Consider the following 14,222-nt stretch of genomic DNA (forward strand, 5'->3'; position numbering starts at 1 on the left):
GCCCCGCCCCTCCCTGAGCCTGGTTCTGCCGGAGGTTTCTTCCTGTTAAAAGGGAGTTTTTCCTTCCCACTGTCGCCAAAGTGCTTGCTCATAGGGGGTCATATGATTGTTGGGTTTTTCTCTGTATCTATGAAGCGCCTTGAGGCGACTTATGTTGTGATTTGGCGCTATATAAATAAAATTGAATTGAATTGAACTAGAGCGCGTTTGCTGTCGCATTTTATTTGTAGTGTGAACGAGCAGACAAAAAAATCGGATTTGATCAAAAAATCGGAATTGAGCATTAAGACCTGCAGAGTGAATGTAGCCTTAGAGATGGGGTGAGGAGTTCATCCACCCAGGAGGGGCTCAGAGTAGAGCCGCTGCTCCTCCACATACAATAGAGCCAGCTGAGGTGGTTCGGGCATCTGACAAGGATGCCTCCTGAGGGCCTCCTGGGTGAGGTGCGTACAAGAAAGTGTTTGAACGTGAAAACGATCCAACGCATGAACCTGAACTCAGTATTTGTTCATGTTTGCACGTACACGTTTGTAAAATCGTTTGACATGAGCTCAGACTGCTCACGTGTTTGTGTGTGGATCGGAGCACGCACACGTGACACACAAATCCCTGCACACGTCTGTCAATCTGAGTTTACACTGGTGGATCGTATCGGAACACTATCTCCTGTGCAGCGAGTCCCGTCGTGAAATCTCCTCACTGCTAAATATTCCACAGTTAGTGAAAGTGACTGGGAACGACAGCAGCTCAGGCACGATGTGCTCGGCCACGTGAAATCAGCAGGTCAGCAGAGGCTGAGGATCACGGTGCTCAGAGGTCTTGACTTTCTGGAGAGTTAATCACTACAGTCCTCCAAACTTCACGTGGCCTTCAGATTAGCTCAAAAACAGCGTGCAGAGTTTCACGGAATGGGTTTCCACGGCGACCAGCTGCAGCCAAGCCTCACATCAACGCAAGGCACACAGTGGAGCAAAGCACGGCACCACTGGACTCTAGAGCAGTGCTCTCTGGGACGACCGATCAAACTCTGGGTTTGGTGGTTGCCAGGAACGGTACTGGTCCGACTGCACTGTGCCAGGTTTGGTGGAGGCAGGGTGATGGTGCGGGGCGGAGCAGAACGCCTCCTCGGCCAGGAGAGCTCAGAATACTGAAGTAGTGTGATATAATTACTCCTGTGTATAAACCGCCTGCCCTCTTGTAAAGCGAGTGTCTACATGCTTACTGTGGCTGAGCTCTCTGCACTCACCCTTGACTGCTGGTTTATGCACAAAGGGCAAAAAAGAACCTTGAACCTTGATGGCGTGACAGAAGAAGAAGAGCGTGCTCAGGGCGCCGTGTGACCGAGCCAGGAAACTTGTCAAAGTTAAATTTTAATTAGAAGTTTTGGGAACACGAAGTCAGAGTGGCTTCATCGCGGTTGTCATGGTGATCCTCAGAAATGAAACCGAGCAGAGATTCAGTTTAAAACAGGCGAATTTAAGAAGAACCTTAAATCAACACAAGAACTAAAAGACACTGATCTCCAATTAAAGACCCTGGGGGAGGGGCGGGGCTCTCTGAAACTCCACAATCAACCAATCGACCAATAAACCGTCAGGAAACAGAAGTTACGGCATCACTGTTTTATTAAACAACAAAAAACATTTGATTGATTTTAAAATGTCAGAACAACAAAAACGTTTGATTGAGGGAAAAATTTCATTCATGATTCCGGAAAGTTTGAAGCTTTTTTGGGTTTTAGAGCCGAAGCTAAGACGACGAGAAGGAAACATCATCATCGTCACTGAGCTGCTGCTGTCTTCACTGATCAGGACATCCGGCCGCTCAGATGACAGCGCGGACACTTCCTGTTCCAACTTTCTTCCTCAGCACCTCGACCAGACGCTCCAACCTGAGGAGAAAGATTTCCCGTTAGTGACGCTGAACTCTGATGTTCTGACGAGGTTTGTAAGAGCTCGGTGATGATGATGGCGGTGATCCTCTGTGGCCACTGCTCTGATGCTGTGACCTCAGTTCTCTGACTAACGGGAGGAAATGATGAGGAAAGTGAGAGGAAGATGAAATGTGTGTGTGTGTGTGGGGGGGGGGGGGCCGCGACCTGAATGACTTTCCGGCAGTCGGCGATGCTCGCTCGCTCTCACTCTCTCTAAATCAAATTAAACTTCCCTCTGTAATACCCCCCACCCCCACCCAGAGCAAATATTCCTCTCCGCTGTTCAGAAACTTGGGAGGCTCTTCAGCGCCATGCGCCCCCCCGCTGGCAGCCAAATTAGAGCGGAAAGCCACGGGTTTGAGCCCAGGAGGACAGTGCGGGACGCAGACGGACGACTTAAGCTGTTTTCATCATGAATCTCATCCCTTCATCTTCAACTGATGAGCCGCCGCGCCGCAGCAGAAGAAGAAGTCACGTTATCCGGCGTCGGAGCGCCATCCTGCAGGAGCAGGAATCTGACGGATTAATTCTCCTCATCGGCTCGCTGCAGACACTCGCACACCCTCGTCTGCTGAATATGAATCATCACACCAAATCTCCTTAGTCCCACATGCTTAACCGGTCTTTGAACGCCTCCCGGAGTCTGTGAGACTTTCCGAGGCAACTTCACCGATCGGTCACTGTGCTCTCACCGGACTGTCCAGAGAACCAGCTTATTGATCACCTGCACAAGAGATCAGTGAGCCAATGAACAGGTGACAAGGTTTGCACCTGGATAACATCTGTCAGGAGAAATCAAACATCTGGCTCTCTCTAGGAGTCTCACGGCTGAGTTAGGACCTCGTCTGACCTCTGACCCTCAGACACAGTTATTTCCCGATCGATCGGCTCGGATCGTCAGCCTGTTTCAGGCTCTCGGCTCAGAGTCACGTGCTCCTGCTGTTGATGAAGAGCAGCGCAGAGATAAAATCTCCTCAGGCTGAAGAACAGCTACTCAGATGTTGCTGCTAATTTAAACCGCAGCGGATTTCAGGGTCCTACAAACTTTTATTTGTGATGTGAACAAGGAGACTCGCCGGGAGCCTGAAAGCGTCATCATTCTTGCCGACCTGTCCCAGCAAGCTCTGAGGGTTCAGTACCTGCCCGTCACACCTGTGGGCCACAAACAGCAGCTCACCTGATGTTTCCTGACAGCTGCGAGGCAGTTCAGTAATCATTATTAATAATACATAAAGCCATGTTTCAGAGCTCACCACTGGCAGGCTGTCCGCACAGTTCTCTGTGACGACATCAAACAAAAGAAAGTTTATTTTGTTTGATGGACATTCTTTAGGTAAACCTTTCCTCTGCGTCAAACGTGATTGACACCGTCAGCTCACCATGAAACGCCACCACTGGGGTCTCCACCCATCATTTCGAATGATTTTAGAGACACGGTTTCTAAAATCATGAGAAATGAGCCGGGCACGGCTCTGAACGCTCGAGGAGAAGACCTCGCCATCGTCAGAGCTGAGGGACATCTTCATGCAGAAAAACTTCTTCAGGCTTGCCGGGCCGAACCGCAGAGGTCCGAGTTTGGTTCCTGTCTTCATAAAAATCCTCTCCCACAGTCTGCAGAGACTCTCGGCCGTTGCAGGTCTTTAAAGCTCGGTTCAGTCTGCAGTAAAATCGGCCCTCTGGACCTGAAACTGGGCTGAAGCTACGCTGCAGATTCTCTCGAGTTTCATTCCTTTGTTTTTGTTCTTCTTCTGAGCAGCAGCGTGTGAGTACTGTGCGATGAAGAGGAGGAGTGCTCTAACATTAAGCTACTGTTATGCACCAAATGGGTAAAACTGATGTTCACGTCTCCCAAACCTTAAAAAATCAGATTCGATTAATTTGAAGAACTGTCAGATTCACTCTGATACAGACACAACGACGCGCTGCGTCTGCGGCACGGCGGCAGCTTCATGAGCAGAACCGAAACACCAGTCGCCACAACATTAGGACCACGTACCTAATGTTGTGTGCCCCCCCCAACGTGGTGGCATGTCACACACGGTGGTGGTGGGGGGGGGGGGTTCTCCTGTTTTCTGTTCTCCTGTAGACTCTGAGCTGATTGATGACTTAGCGTGACATCAGAGTGTTTCTGTTGTCATGGCGATTGCAGCAGAACATACAAAAATATTATACATGGCTTCAGCAGCAGCAGCCAATCAGAACAGAGAACGCAACAAACAGGAAGTGAAGGCTCTGACCTGCGCACTTGCTCAGTGGCCTCTCGCTCTGCCTCCTGGCAGCGCTGAAGCTCCGCCTCCACGCTCTGCTTCTCCTTCATCAGCTGCTGCAGCTTATCCATCAGGGGTGGGGCCTCAGGAGAGACGCTATCAGCTCGCAACGAGGGCTGGGAGGGCGGGGCTAAGTCCTGAGATCTGAGAGGGGAAGAGGAGGACGTTCCTGTTAAACTGACAGTCAGAGTGCATGCTGGGAAAAAATGGGTTTATTATATATTTATTTTATATTTTCAGAAACTTAAAAATATGAAAACGATTCTTTATAATAAATAAATAAAACAAACTGGCTAACAGGTAAAAAAGTGATGAAGAACCAGTGAGCTTCCACACGTTCACACATCCAACTGTAAACACTGAGGGAAACAGACGTCGACCAGCAGTTTATTTAAAAAGCACTTAAATAAAAATGATTCAGAGGCGGTGGTGTGACGTGAGCTGCAGCACATCAACAGGTATTATTATTATTGATTATTGATCCTCAGACGGCTTTAAAGCTGCTGTGATCGTCAGCGCGAAGCAGCTGATAAATAATCGATCGGTGGGATATCGATAGGTGCTGAGTGGGACTAGGTTACTTAAAGGTAAACAGACAGGTCAGAGGCACTGTTGGCCAAGTTACTTTGAAAAAGTAATTAATTATAGTTACTAGGTTCTTCTTCAAAAAAGTAACTGAGTTACAAGATTCTAAAGGTATTTAATTACTTGAAAAGTAACTATTGTGTTACTTAAAATAAACGTTTAACCCTCTGAGGTCCAGGGTATAATTGGCCATTTTAACCACTTTGATGTTTCCTCCACATTTCACCTTTAAAAACCGTTTATTTGCCGTGTTTGGTCTCATCCTTTTCAGCACAACCTCACGTGTCTGAATTTACAGTCATGTTTTCATTCTGACTACTGTATTAACAACATTGATCTAGAATCAGACAAAAAACATAAAATCTGAGTAGAAAAAGTTATTTTTTACTGTAACAACCACAAACATGTTTATTGAATCATATTTCATAACTTTAAATGCAAATATTTGTCAGTTTTAAAATCTATGCACAAGTTTTGCAAACAAAGTTATTTGCAGCCATTTACCTTTTACCCTTTTTTTTAACCACTTAAACTGTTTACAGAACAATCAGCTGTTCTGCATTTAATAAGACAAATTATTTCTGTCCACTATAAAGGAGAACATCACAGCCTGATACCTGCAGGTCTGACAGCAGCAGGTGTGTCACTCCTGTTTCTACCTGGAGACAGCAGCCGCCTCATTGTTCTGACACACAACACAAAACTATCCACAACACTACACACTAACTACACAAGACAACACATTAACTACACACTCCAAACACGCTAAACGTCACAAATCTCTCACATCTCGAAACTCTCGCTCTCTCTTTTTCCACTCTCTCTCTCTCTCTCTCTCCGTCACTCCTAAATCTTCCTCCTCTTCCTAAACAACAAACGTCATGTTGCCATATTATTTTTTGATTGGTTGACATGGTGCATTGTTCCACCAACATGAACGGGCTGTTTTTTTGTTTTGTTTGAGCAGAGAGGTCTCGCTGCTGTCCTTACACAGTAAACGTGAAGCTATTGAGGAAAAACAGGCGTATAAATTGTTTATCACGACTCTGGTTTTACTGGCCCATCAACACCATTTATAAACTGGTATACATCACCTTGTTGCTTTGTCATCTTGGTCATGCGATTGTTTACCACAACTACTTTATTCTTCCTCAGTCAAACAGCAGCACTCATGCGATTGTTTTGCCTCCTGAGCTCCAGGTGTTGTGCTAGACAGTGATCGTGATCGCAGTCTGCGGGAGCACGCAGCTGTTTAAAGCTGCAGCGTCCAGATTACTTACAGCTACTTCCTGCAGCTGATATAAGCTGCAGTAAACTGAACACAGCTTCAACCGTCTGTTTGGTGAAAAATAGTAACGCGACCGCATTTTGTTGTTAGTAACGGTAACGGCGTTGTAACGATAGGAATGGTAATTAGATTACTCGTTACTGAAAAAAGTAACGCCGTTACTTGTAACGCTGTTATCCTCATCACTGGTCAGAGGTCAAAGTTCAGACCAAATTAGAAACAGAACAGTTTAAAAACAGAAGAGAGGAACCAACAGCATCGTCGTCAGGACCTTCAGCAGTTTTCTGATCCTCGTGCTGCATCTGATATTTTCTGACTTCATCACACTCGACCGCTTCAATTCTGCTGAAACGTTTTCCATGTTGGAGCAGGACGTCCTAAAACTTCAATTTGTGGTTCAGCACAGCTCATATAAATCCATAAAACTGAATGAAAGGAAAACAGGAATACAATACATACACACAGTGTTAATATCTGAGAATATCTTAGTGATAAGCACCGTTTGAAACATTTAAAGAGTAAACACACAAAGTCAACTGCTGATGAGCGGTCACAGACGCCGCTGCACCTGTCCGAGAGTCTGCAGAAACCATTCCTGAATCTCAGACGTCGACATCAGCGAGAGACATCTCTCCAACTTCATGGTGACAAAGCAGACACACGACGTCACACAATATTACATCGAAGGCACAAACACAAAAACACGTCCGACGGGAACAGAAGAAAGCGCACCCTGTCTCACTTTGTTATACACAAAATAATTCGACTCTCAGCAGGTTAAAAATAAGTCTGTACAACCTCACACAAGCAACATATCACTTATTACTGGGTATCCTCGCTGATTCCTATAACGCCTGGATTCAGCTTCTGATCATCTATCAGTACTGACACCGTGAGACTTGATCAGAGGTGTGAGCATCACAGCAGAGGCCTTTGTGTCCAAGTAACTGAGGATAAAAACATGAAGCAGATTTTCCTGGCCTGGCTTTTTATAGCACCTTAAAATAAAACCATGAATCAACATGTGAACCTGATGCTGCTGAAGTGAAGCAGAGTTACAGAGGTGTGATTACAGCTGAGCAGTCATTTGTAAAAGTTTAGATGTCAGAGGCCGACAGCACTGAACACAACAGCAGACTGGTGCGTGGTAAGAAAAACAGATCTGATGGTAAACTGGTCTCTGAGGACACAGAGACAGAGAGCTGTGCAGGAAGTAACAGCCAAAGAATTCATGACGATGTTTCTCAAACGTGAAGCGCAGTTTGATCTTCTTTTGCTGCTGGTTCAGTCAGAGAGACGAAACCTGCAGCTTCTGAATCTGAGCTGTCGGCTTCCAGCCCGACGGCGCGTCTGTGCCGTCAGGTGACGATCCACGCTCGGCGTTTACGTCTTTGTGCAGAATCTGTTTACCTGCTCTCATTTACTGTTTCAGCTGTTTGTTAATAGAAATAGTTTTTTGAGCTCTAAGCTGACACTCTGCCGTTTCTGATAAAATTTAAAATTGGTTCAGGAGTTAATGAATCAATGTCGCTTTATTCAAACTAAAATCGATTTTTAAACCCACCTCCAGTTTGGGCCATCAGCGAAGAAACCAGGTACACAAACACAGGCCTGACCTTTGACCTGCTGAGATCTGTTTTATCTAACCCGGTCTGCACTGCTGAGGTTAGCGGCGTCTGATCAGGACTAAGAGACTTGAAGCATAAATAACTATGTTTCAGTCTGAGGAAATCAGAAGGAATCACTGTCTGGATATTTTAAATCCGTCCTCACGCTGGGACGCATTTCCTGTGATCTGACAGGATCGCTAACAACAGGCAACACAACATGAAAGAAATCCAGCTGCCTTTTTTTACTTCTACACTATAGCACCTCCTCAGAGGTACTAATACATCAGACTGAACATGCCTGGTTCAGAGGTTGAAGTGCAGCTTTTTGATTGGCTGCAAACTGAACAATAACCAAATATCTCTCCTGCGAGGGCATCAAATCAGCACGGAGACCCTGAGAAAAACCACCAATAATAGAGAATAAACAGAAACTGTAACACAGCAAACACAGAATGTGACCAACACGTCAAAGGTCAATCTTCTTCTGACGTCCTGCTAATCCCGTGGACCAACACACTGATGAAAAACCATCTGACACACATCTGTCAGCCTGCCGGGCTCAGAAATCCAGCTGTGAGCCTTCAGACTGCTCAGGACCAGTACTGAGACCAGCTCCGAGCCCATGAGAGAAACAAAACGTCCCCACTTTGAGGCTGTAATACCTGGGACCCCACAGAGACACACACTGACACACTGACACACACACACACACACACACACACACACACACACACACACACACACACAGGGTTTAATGAAGTAAAATCACAGGAAATTAGTTTTTATTTCCACCAAGAAAACTGAAATCAAACAAAAATCCTGATTCCCCCCCCCCCCGACATCTCAGCAGGCGTCCAGCATCAATCCTGATGATTTATGGAGACTCACAGTTTGGCCAGCGTGGACGCCTCGCTGCTCATCTTTATTCTGACTCAGGCTACTGCGGCGCTTCGCTGTGACTGCCGAGTGGGGCCTCAGCCCGAGTGTTCTTCCTCAGGGCCGGGCCTGAAACCGCGCCCTCTGACCTCTCTGATGCTTTCTGTTGGGTTTCGTTCATGTTGTGCACCGGCTACATAGGGGCTGACAATGTTGTCGCGTCTGTCCTTCTTATCCTCCCTCGCTGGTGTCTGATCTTCTTTTCTGTGCCTCTTTGCTGATTTGATGAAAGCCCAATTAGGATAACCACACATTTTGAGTGCTTCCTTTACCTGTGTGTTCCTTCTTTTTCCCTTCAGGCTTAGAGGGAACATGTTCTGCCCGGCGGTGTAGGGTCCTATGTAGCCGGTGTTTCTCTCCCTCATTATAGGTTCACGCCCTCGAAGGAGGAAACACCTGTGCCTCATCAGTGTGGATGGCATTCAAGCCAGGAAGCAACGGCTGTTCTTCGCAGGATCGTTGTGAGAATCACGTCAGTGAAAGTTGAGCGTCTAGCAAGTGTTTTTCCATGTAGTTGTGTGTTTGGAATCTAACGAGCGTTTCTTTGTGTGCAGACCCTCTGGACTGTTTTCCCCGGTGTTCCCTAAGTGACGAGTGTTCAAGTGGATTCGTGTTTGGATTGTTTGGAGAGAGACGAGAGTGTTCACCTGGATTTCCCCCTAAGTAAAGACAAACAACACTCCATCATTACTTTAAGAACTGAAGGTCAGTCAGTCCGTGGAAATGCTAAAACTTTGAATGTGTCCCCAAGTGCAGTCTCAAAACCAGGTGCTACAATGACACTGGCTCACCTGAGGATGCCCCAGGAAAGGAAGACCAAGAGTCCCCTCTGCTGCTGAGGATACATTCATCCGAGTCACCAACCTCAGAAATCCCAAGTTGACAGCACCTCGGAGCAGAGTCCAGATAAATGCCACACAGAGCTCCAGTAGCAGACACATCTCTACATCAACTGTTCAGAGCAGACTGTGTGAATCAGGCCTTTATGGTCAAATAGCTGCTGAGAAACTACGACTAAGGAAAAGCAACAAGAAGAGATTTGTTTGGGCCAAGAAACACAAGAAATGGACGTTAGACCATCTGTGCTTTGGTCTGATCAGTCAAAATTTGAGATCTTTGATTCCACCGGCCATGTCTTTGTGCGACACAGAAAAGGTGACTGGATGGTCTCTACATGGTTCCCACTGTGAAGCATGGAGGAGGAGGTGTGATGGGGTGGGGGTATTTTACTGGTGACACTGGTGAGGATTTATTCAAATTTGAAGGCACACGGAACCAGCATGGCTACCACAGCATCCTGCAGCGACATGCCATCCCATTAAGGTTGGGTGATATGTAGACCAATCGCCAACAACAGGCGATATATTCGCACAGGAGCAGACTTTTTGATGGGCGGAGCAATGTAATCATGCATGGACTGATTTGTGCGTTTAGAATTTATAAGTTTTGTTTGGAGGGAATATTTTACCTACTTTTCTTGTTTGTTTCATAACATAGCTACTTTTTGGATTATTTATTTATCTGTTAATTTATTTGAGATGCGCCAAATTGCACAAAACACTTAACTTTTTTAATGCTCACTGGAAGAGACTTTGATTTTCAGCTTACTTTTGGTTTAATTTTGCATTTGTTGTTGGGTCAACTGTGTAAGACAGATAAACACGGTTATAGTGGAAAAAAGAAACCAGTTTCTCTTTGTTTCCCTCCCGCCATTGTGGGTTTTTTAAATAATATGTTTTTGGATTTTTCTGAACATAGGCTACTGCCTTTCTTTCTTTCTGTTATGAGTTTGAGTAAATGAATCGCTGCATTTGGGCGCACTTTGAGGAGGGTGCATTTGCTTGCCGCTGGAAGAGGGTGCCATTAAAATAGTGCTATTATTTTTCCGTTGACTGCTTCTCTTAGCCTCAACCAACATTATCAGCAAACGTACTCATGGACAAATAAATAAATAAATCTTTCTAGTAAAACTGATTGGTGAAAGGCTCAGCCTCAGTCGATATATTCGCCCAATCGCCCAACCTTACATCCCATCATTTATTTTCCAACTGGACAATGACCCCAAACACACCTTGTGTAAGGGCTGCTTGACCGAATGATGGAGTGCTGTGCCAGGTGGCCTGGGCTCCACAGTCACCTTACCTAAACTCAATGGAGATGGTTTGGGATGAGATGGGCTGCAGGTGAAAACTAGTAGTGACTTCATGAACTTCTTCACAAGTAAAATTTTAACAATTAGAGAAAAAAGGACTCAAAATCATCCCACAGATGTAATATTATCTACAGCTACTTTCAGTACCATTGATGTTAAGTTAGACTCTTTTTCTCCAATCGATCTTTCTGAGTTAACTTCAATAATTACTTCCTCCAAACCATCAACGTGTCTTTTAGACCCCATTCCTACAAAACTGCTCACAGAAGTCCTGCCACTAATTAGAGATGATGAAATCATGGAAAATATTATTATTTTTTATGATTTCACTAACTGAAAGGACATAACCCAGCTGGAATCAGCTGCTCCTAATATTACTCACTGATAAATCCACAGCAGGAAGTGATAAGGGACTTTCACAATAAAACCACAGATTTAAATCAAAGCTCTGACATATTTTAACTGACACCTTAAATCAGCTATTGTGGTGTCTCTGAGATCTGGGTCCTTGTTTGGACCGAAACCACAGATTTCTCCACATTCCTGTGGATGAACATCTTTAAGTTCAGACTCGTGTGTGCTGACCTGTGATTGGCTCGTAGGGCCCGAACCTCCGCTCCCAGCCGCCGCCGGTCCTCCAGAGCACCGTCCCTCTCCATCTGCACCTTCTGCAGCTCCTGATTGGATGAAACACGCGTCAGTTACAGGTAATCAGCTGATTTCAGTCAACACCAGCAGCAGAGAGGCACGTTACATCAATCCACCCGAGGCTTCTGGGAGCCGCGCTCTGATTGGCCGACCTAACCATGTGTTTGTGTTTTAACTGCTCGTGCTCACGAAGAGATCAAGCCATGGCTCTCAGCGCTACTTCCTGTTCAAATAAAGGATTAATTAACTAATGGACTAATTAACTCTAACGCGTGTCAACACTGCGCGTAATGAGGAGGGGTTTACAGGTGCATTGTGGGAATCAGAGGGGATTTCTGCGTTTGTCGAGCACCGTAAATTAACGGTAATGATGAGGATTAGATGCGTTAGTAAGGCACCGGCGAGGCAACGAGAGAGAGAGAGGACGCGTTTTAATCTGCATGGCAAAGGCAACAACACAGGAAGTGACATCATGACCAATCACAGCGTGTTTCAGAGTCTGTATCGTCCAGTTTAGGTTACGGTCGTGGATTAAACCTTAAACGAGGAGGGGGGAGTTCCTCTGGACTGCGCTGCAGCAGGACCACAGAAGAAGAAAAGGCTGTTTTCATTTTAAAGGCTCTGCCTGTCTTTGTAATGATGTCATACTTCCTGTTTTTATGACCTGCTGAGCCCACAGTGAGGCCAGGCGGCAGTAAAGCAGCAGCAGTGTTTTGTAGTCCATATTCTGGGTGTTGTAGTTTATACATGTCACCGTCACAGAGTCCAGAGTCCTTGTGAACTGTACTTAACGTCACCATGGTTTCCACCGAGGTTGAAGTTTCTGACGAGTCATCAGTGAGCAGAACGCAGACGCCACCGGAGCGCTGCAGCTGCCAGAAGGACATGGGTGATGCCATCGTGGTGAAGTCAGCAAGTCTGCTGAGAGGATGCAAGGATGTGCTGGACTGAGTGGAGCCATTTTTAATGGGCATGAATGAATATAAAAGGCAGCACGGTGGCACAGAAGGCCCTGGGTCCGAATCCACCGTGTGGGCGGGGCCTTTTATGCTGCATGTTCTCGCCAGCTTCCTCCCACAATCCACACAGGTGCAGTTAGTGAATGGTTGTCTCTGTCCCTGTGTTGGCCCTGTGACAGACTAGAGACCAATCCAGGTGTGCCCTGCCCCGCGCCCTATGGTAGCCGCGATAGGCTCCACCCCCGTCACTGCGAGAAGGATAAGGAGAAGAGAATGGATGGAGAGATGTACTTTTTATTTATTATTCGTTGTACTTGTTCTGTATTTTACGAGTGAATGTTGTATTTCTTTAGTGGAGCCGACATCATGATTAATGAATTTCCTTCATGGGAGTTCGGAGGGGGCGGAGCTCGCACTCTGATTTTAATCCCTATAAAGACCGTGTGAAGCGTTTTGTTTTACAAACATGTTTTAAATAAAGTTTATTACTTTTTGTTATTTTATTCCTTTCAAACAGCTGACCACTCCTCCTGTATCTTCCTCCCCTCTTGTCCTCCTCCTCTGCGACTCTGCACAGGGAACTGAATTTGTGGACAACCGCGGCGGGCCACCGGCGGCGGGCCACCGGCGGCGGGCCGCTGCGTCGCGCTTTTGCGTCGGGCTGTGTCTTTGGTCAGACTGTGTGGAAGTCAGCCGCAGCCTGATCCCGACCTACTCCCCTATGCTAATCGAAGCCCTCAAGGTCTGGGAGTTTAAAGCGAGACATCAAAAGAGGAACCAAACCCGGAGAGTCAATATGTGTCTTCTCCAGCCGGGCCGGAGGAGACGCTTCAAAAGAGCCGCCCGACTTATTAATCAGAATAATTTCCAAATGATGTGAGGAGCAGGCGGGAACGACGCCGCGCTGACCTTTAACACGACGAGTTAAGGTCAACCGAAGAGGGAGGACGGGGGAGGAGGTAATAAAAGGAGCCCGCCCGAACCTTTACCACCAAAGAGGGGAGCTGTCTTTAATTAGCATGGAGGAGCAACAGGACAGGAGGTGGAGGTGGAGGTGACAGAGGCACGGGGTGAGGAGGAGGAGGAGGGAGGGGGGTATATGAAAGGAACTACTTTGACCTTTAACATGAGGAGTGTATGTGTGTGTGTGTGTGTGTGTGTGTGGAGGGGGGGGGCTCAGGATGTGGAGGTGAGGACGAGAGGAAACTTTAATTATTAGAAGGAGGAGCGCGGCGAGGAGTAAATGAAACGCTCCTCCTCTTCCATTGACCTTCAACATCCACACTGTAACTGTACTGACTGTGGAAGTAACTGAGTACTTTACTCAAGTACTTCAGGATCACTGATATTGGTTTTACTTTTTTGACTGCACAGACCTGACAGACGGAGCCGTCAAAGATCAGTAATTGATAATCAATCAGAGTGATGGAAAGCGGCCTGGATTTATCGAAGGTCTCCTCTGAGTCGATCCAGGTTCACGGATGGAAGCCCAGAGGTCAAGTGTGCAGAGGACGGCTGTGAATGCTGTGTTAACGTGTACGTCTGCGTGGAAACGTTTTGCGTGCGTTGTAACGTCTGGTTTCTGGTGTCGGCTGCGGCGGCTCTCTGGCCGCCTGGCGTTAATTTGCCGGCAGCTGCTGAGTTTGTGTGTGAAATTAAAAAGCTCTCCAGGCTCTAATCCCCACAGAGCCCTCAGCCTAATTAACAGGCTTCAGCAGGAAAAACGATGGCGCTACATTAATAACAAAATTTAATCAGAAGAAGAAAACAGACGCAGGCAGAGCAGCAGAAACAGATTCTACCGAGACTCGACTGAAACAGAAACCTCGCATCAACAAACAACA

The 14,222-nt window shown here is 46.5% G+C and overlaps 1 protein-coding gene across 1 annotated transcript in view; it reads right to left on the reverse strand.

The window, feature by feature from the left end:
* Window positions 1–1,609: 1,609 nt before the first annotated feature.
* Window positions 1,610–14,222, reverse strand: part of mipol1 (mirror-image polydactyly 1) — a 42,377-nt gene continuing 29,764 nt past the window's right edge. The window contains exons 13-15 of the mRNA XM_040049746.1: window positions 11,357–11,448; window positions 4,171–4,344; window positions 1,610–1,891 (exon numbers count right to left, since the gene is read on the reverse strand). Coding sequence (XP_039905680.1) covers window positions 1,825–1,891; window positions 4,171–4,344; window positions 11,357–11,448 — 333 coding nt within the window. The 3' untranslated portion in view covers window positions 1,610–1,824. The remainder of the gene's footprint in view (window positions 1,892–4,170; window positions 4,345–11,356; window positions 11,449–14,222) is intronic.

This window comes from Simochromis diagramma, unplaced genomic scaffold (assembly GCF_900408965.1).
Source record: "Simochromis diagramma unplaced genomic scaffold, fSimDia1.1 OVJJ01000456.1, whole genome shotgun sequence".
NCBI classification, from domain to species: Eukaryota; Metazoa; Chordata; class Actinopteri; order Cichliformes; family Cichlidae; genus Simochromis; species Simochromis diagramma.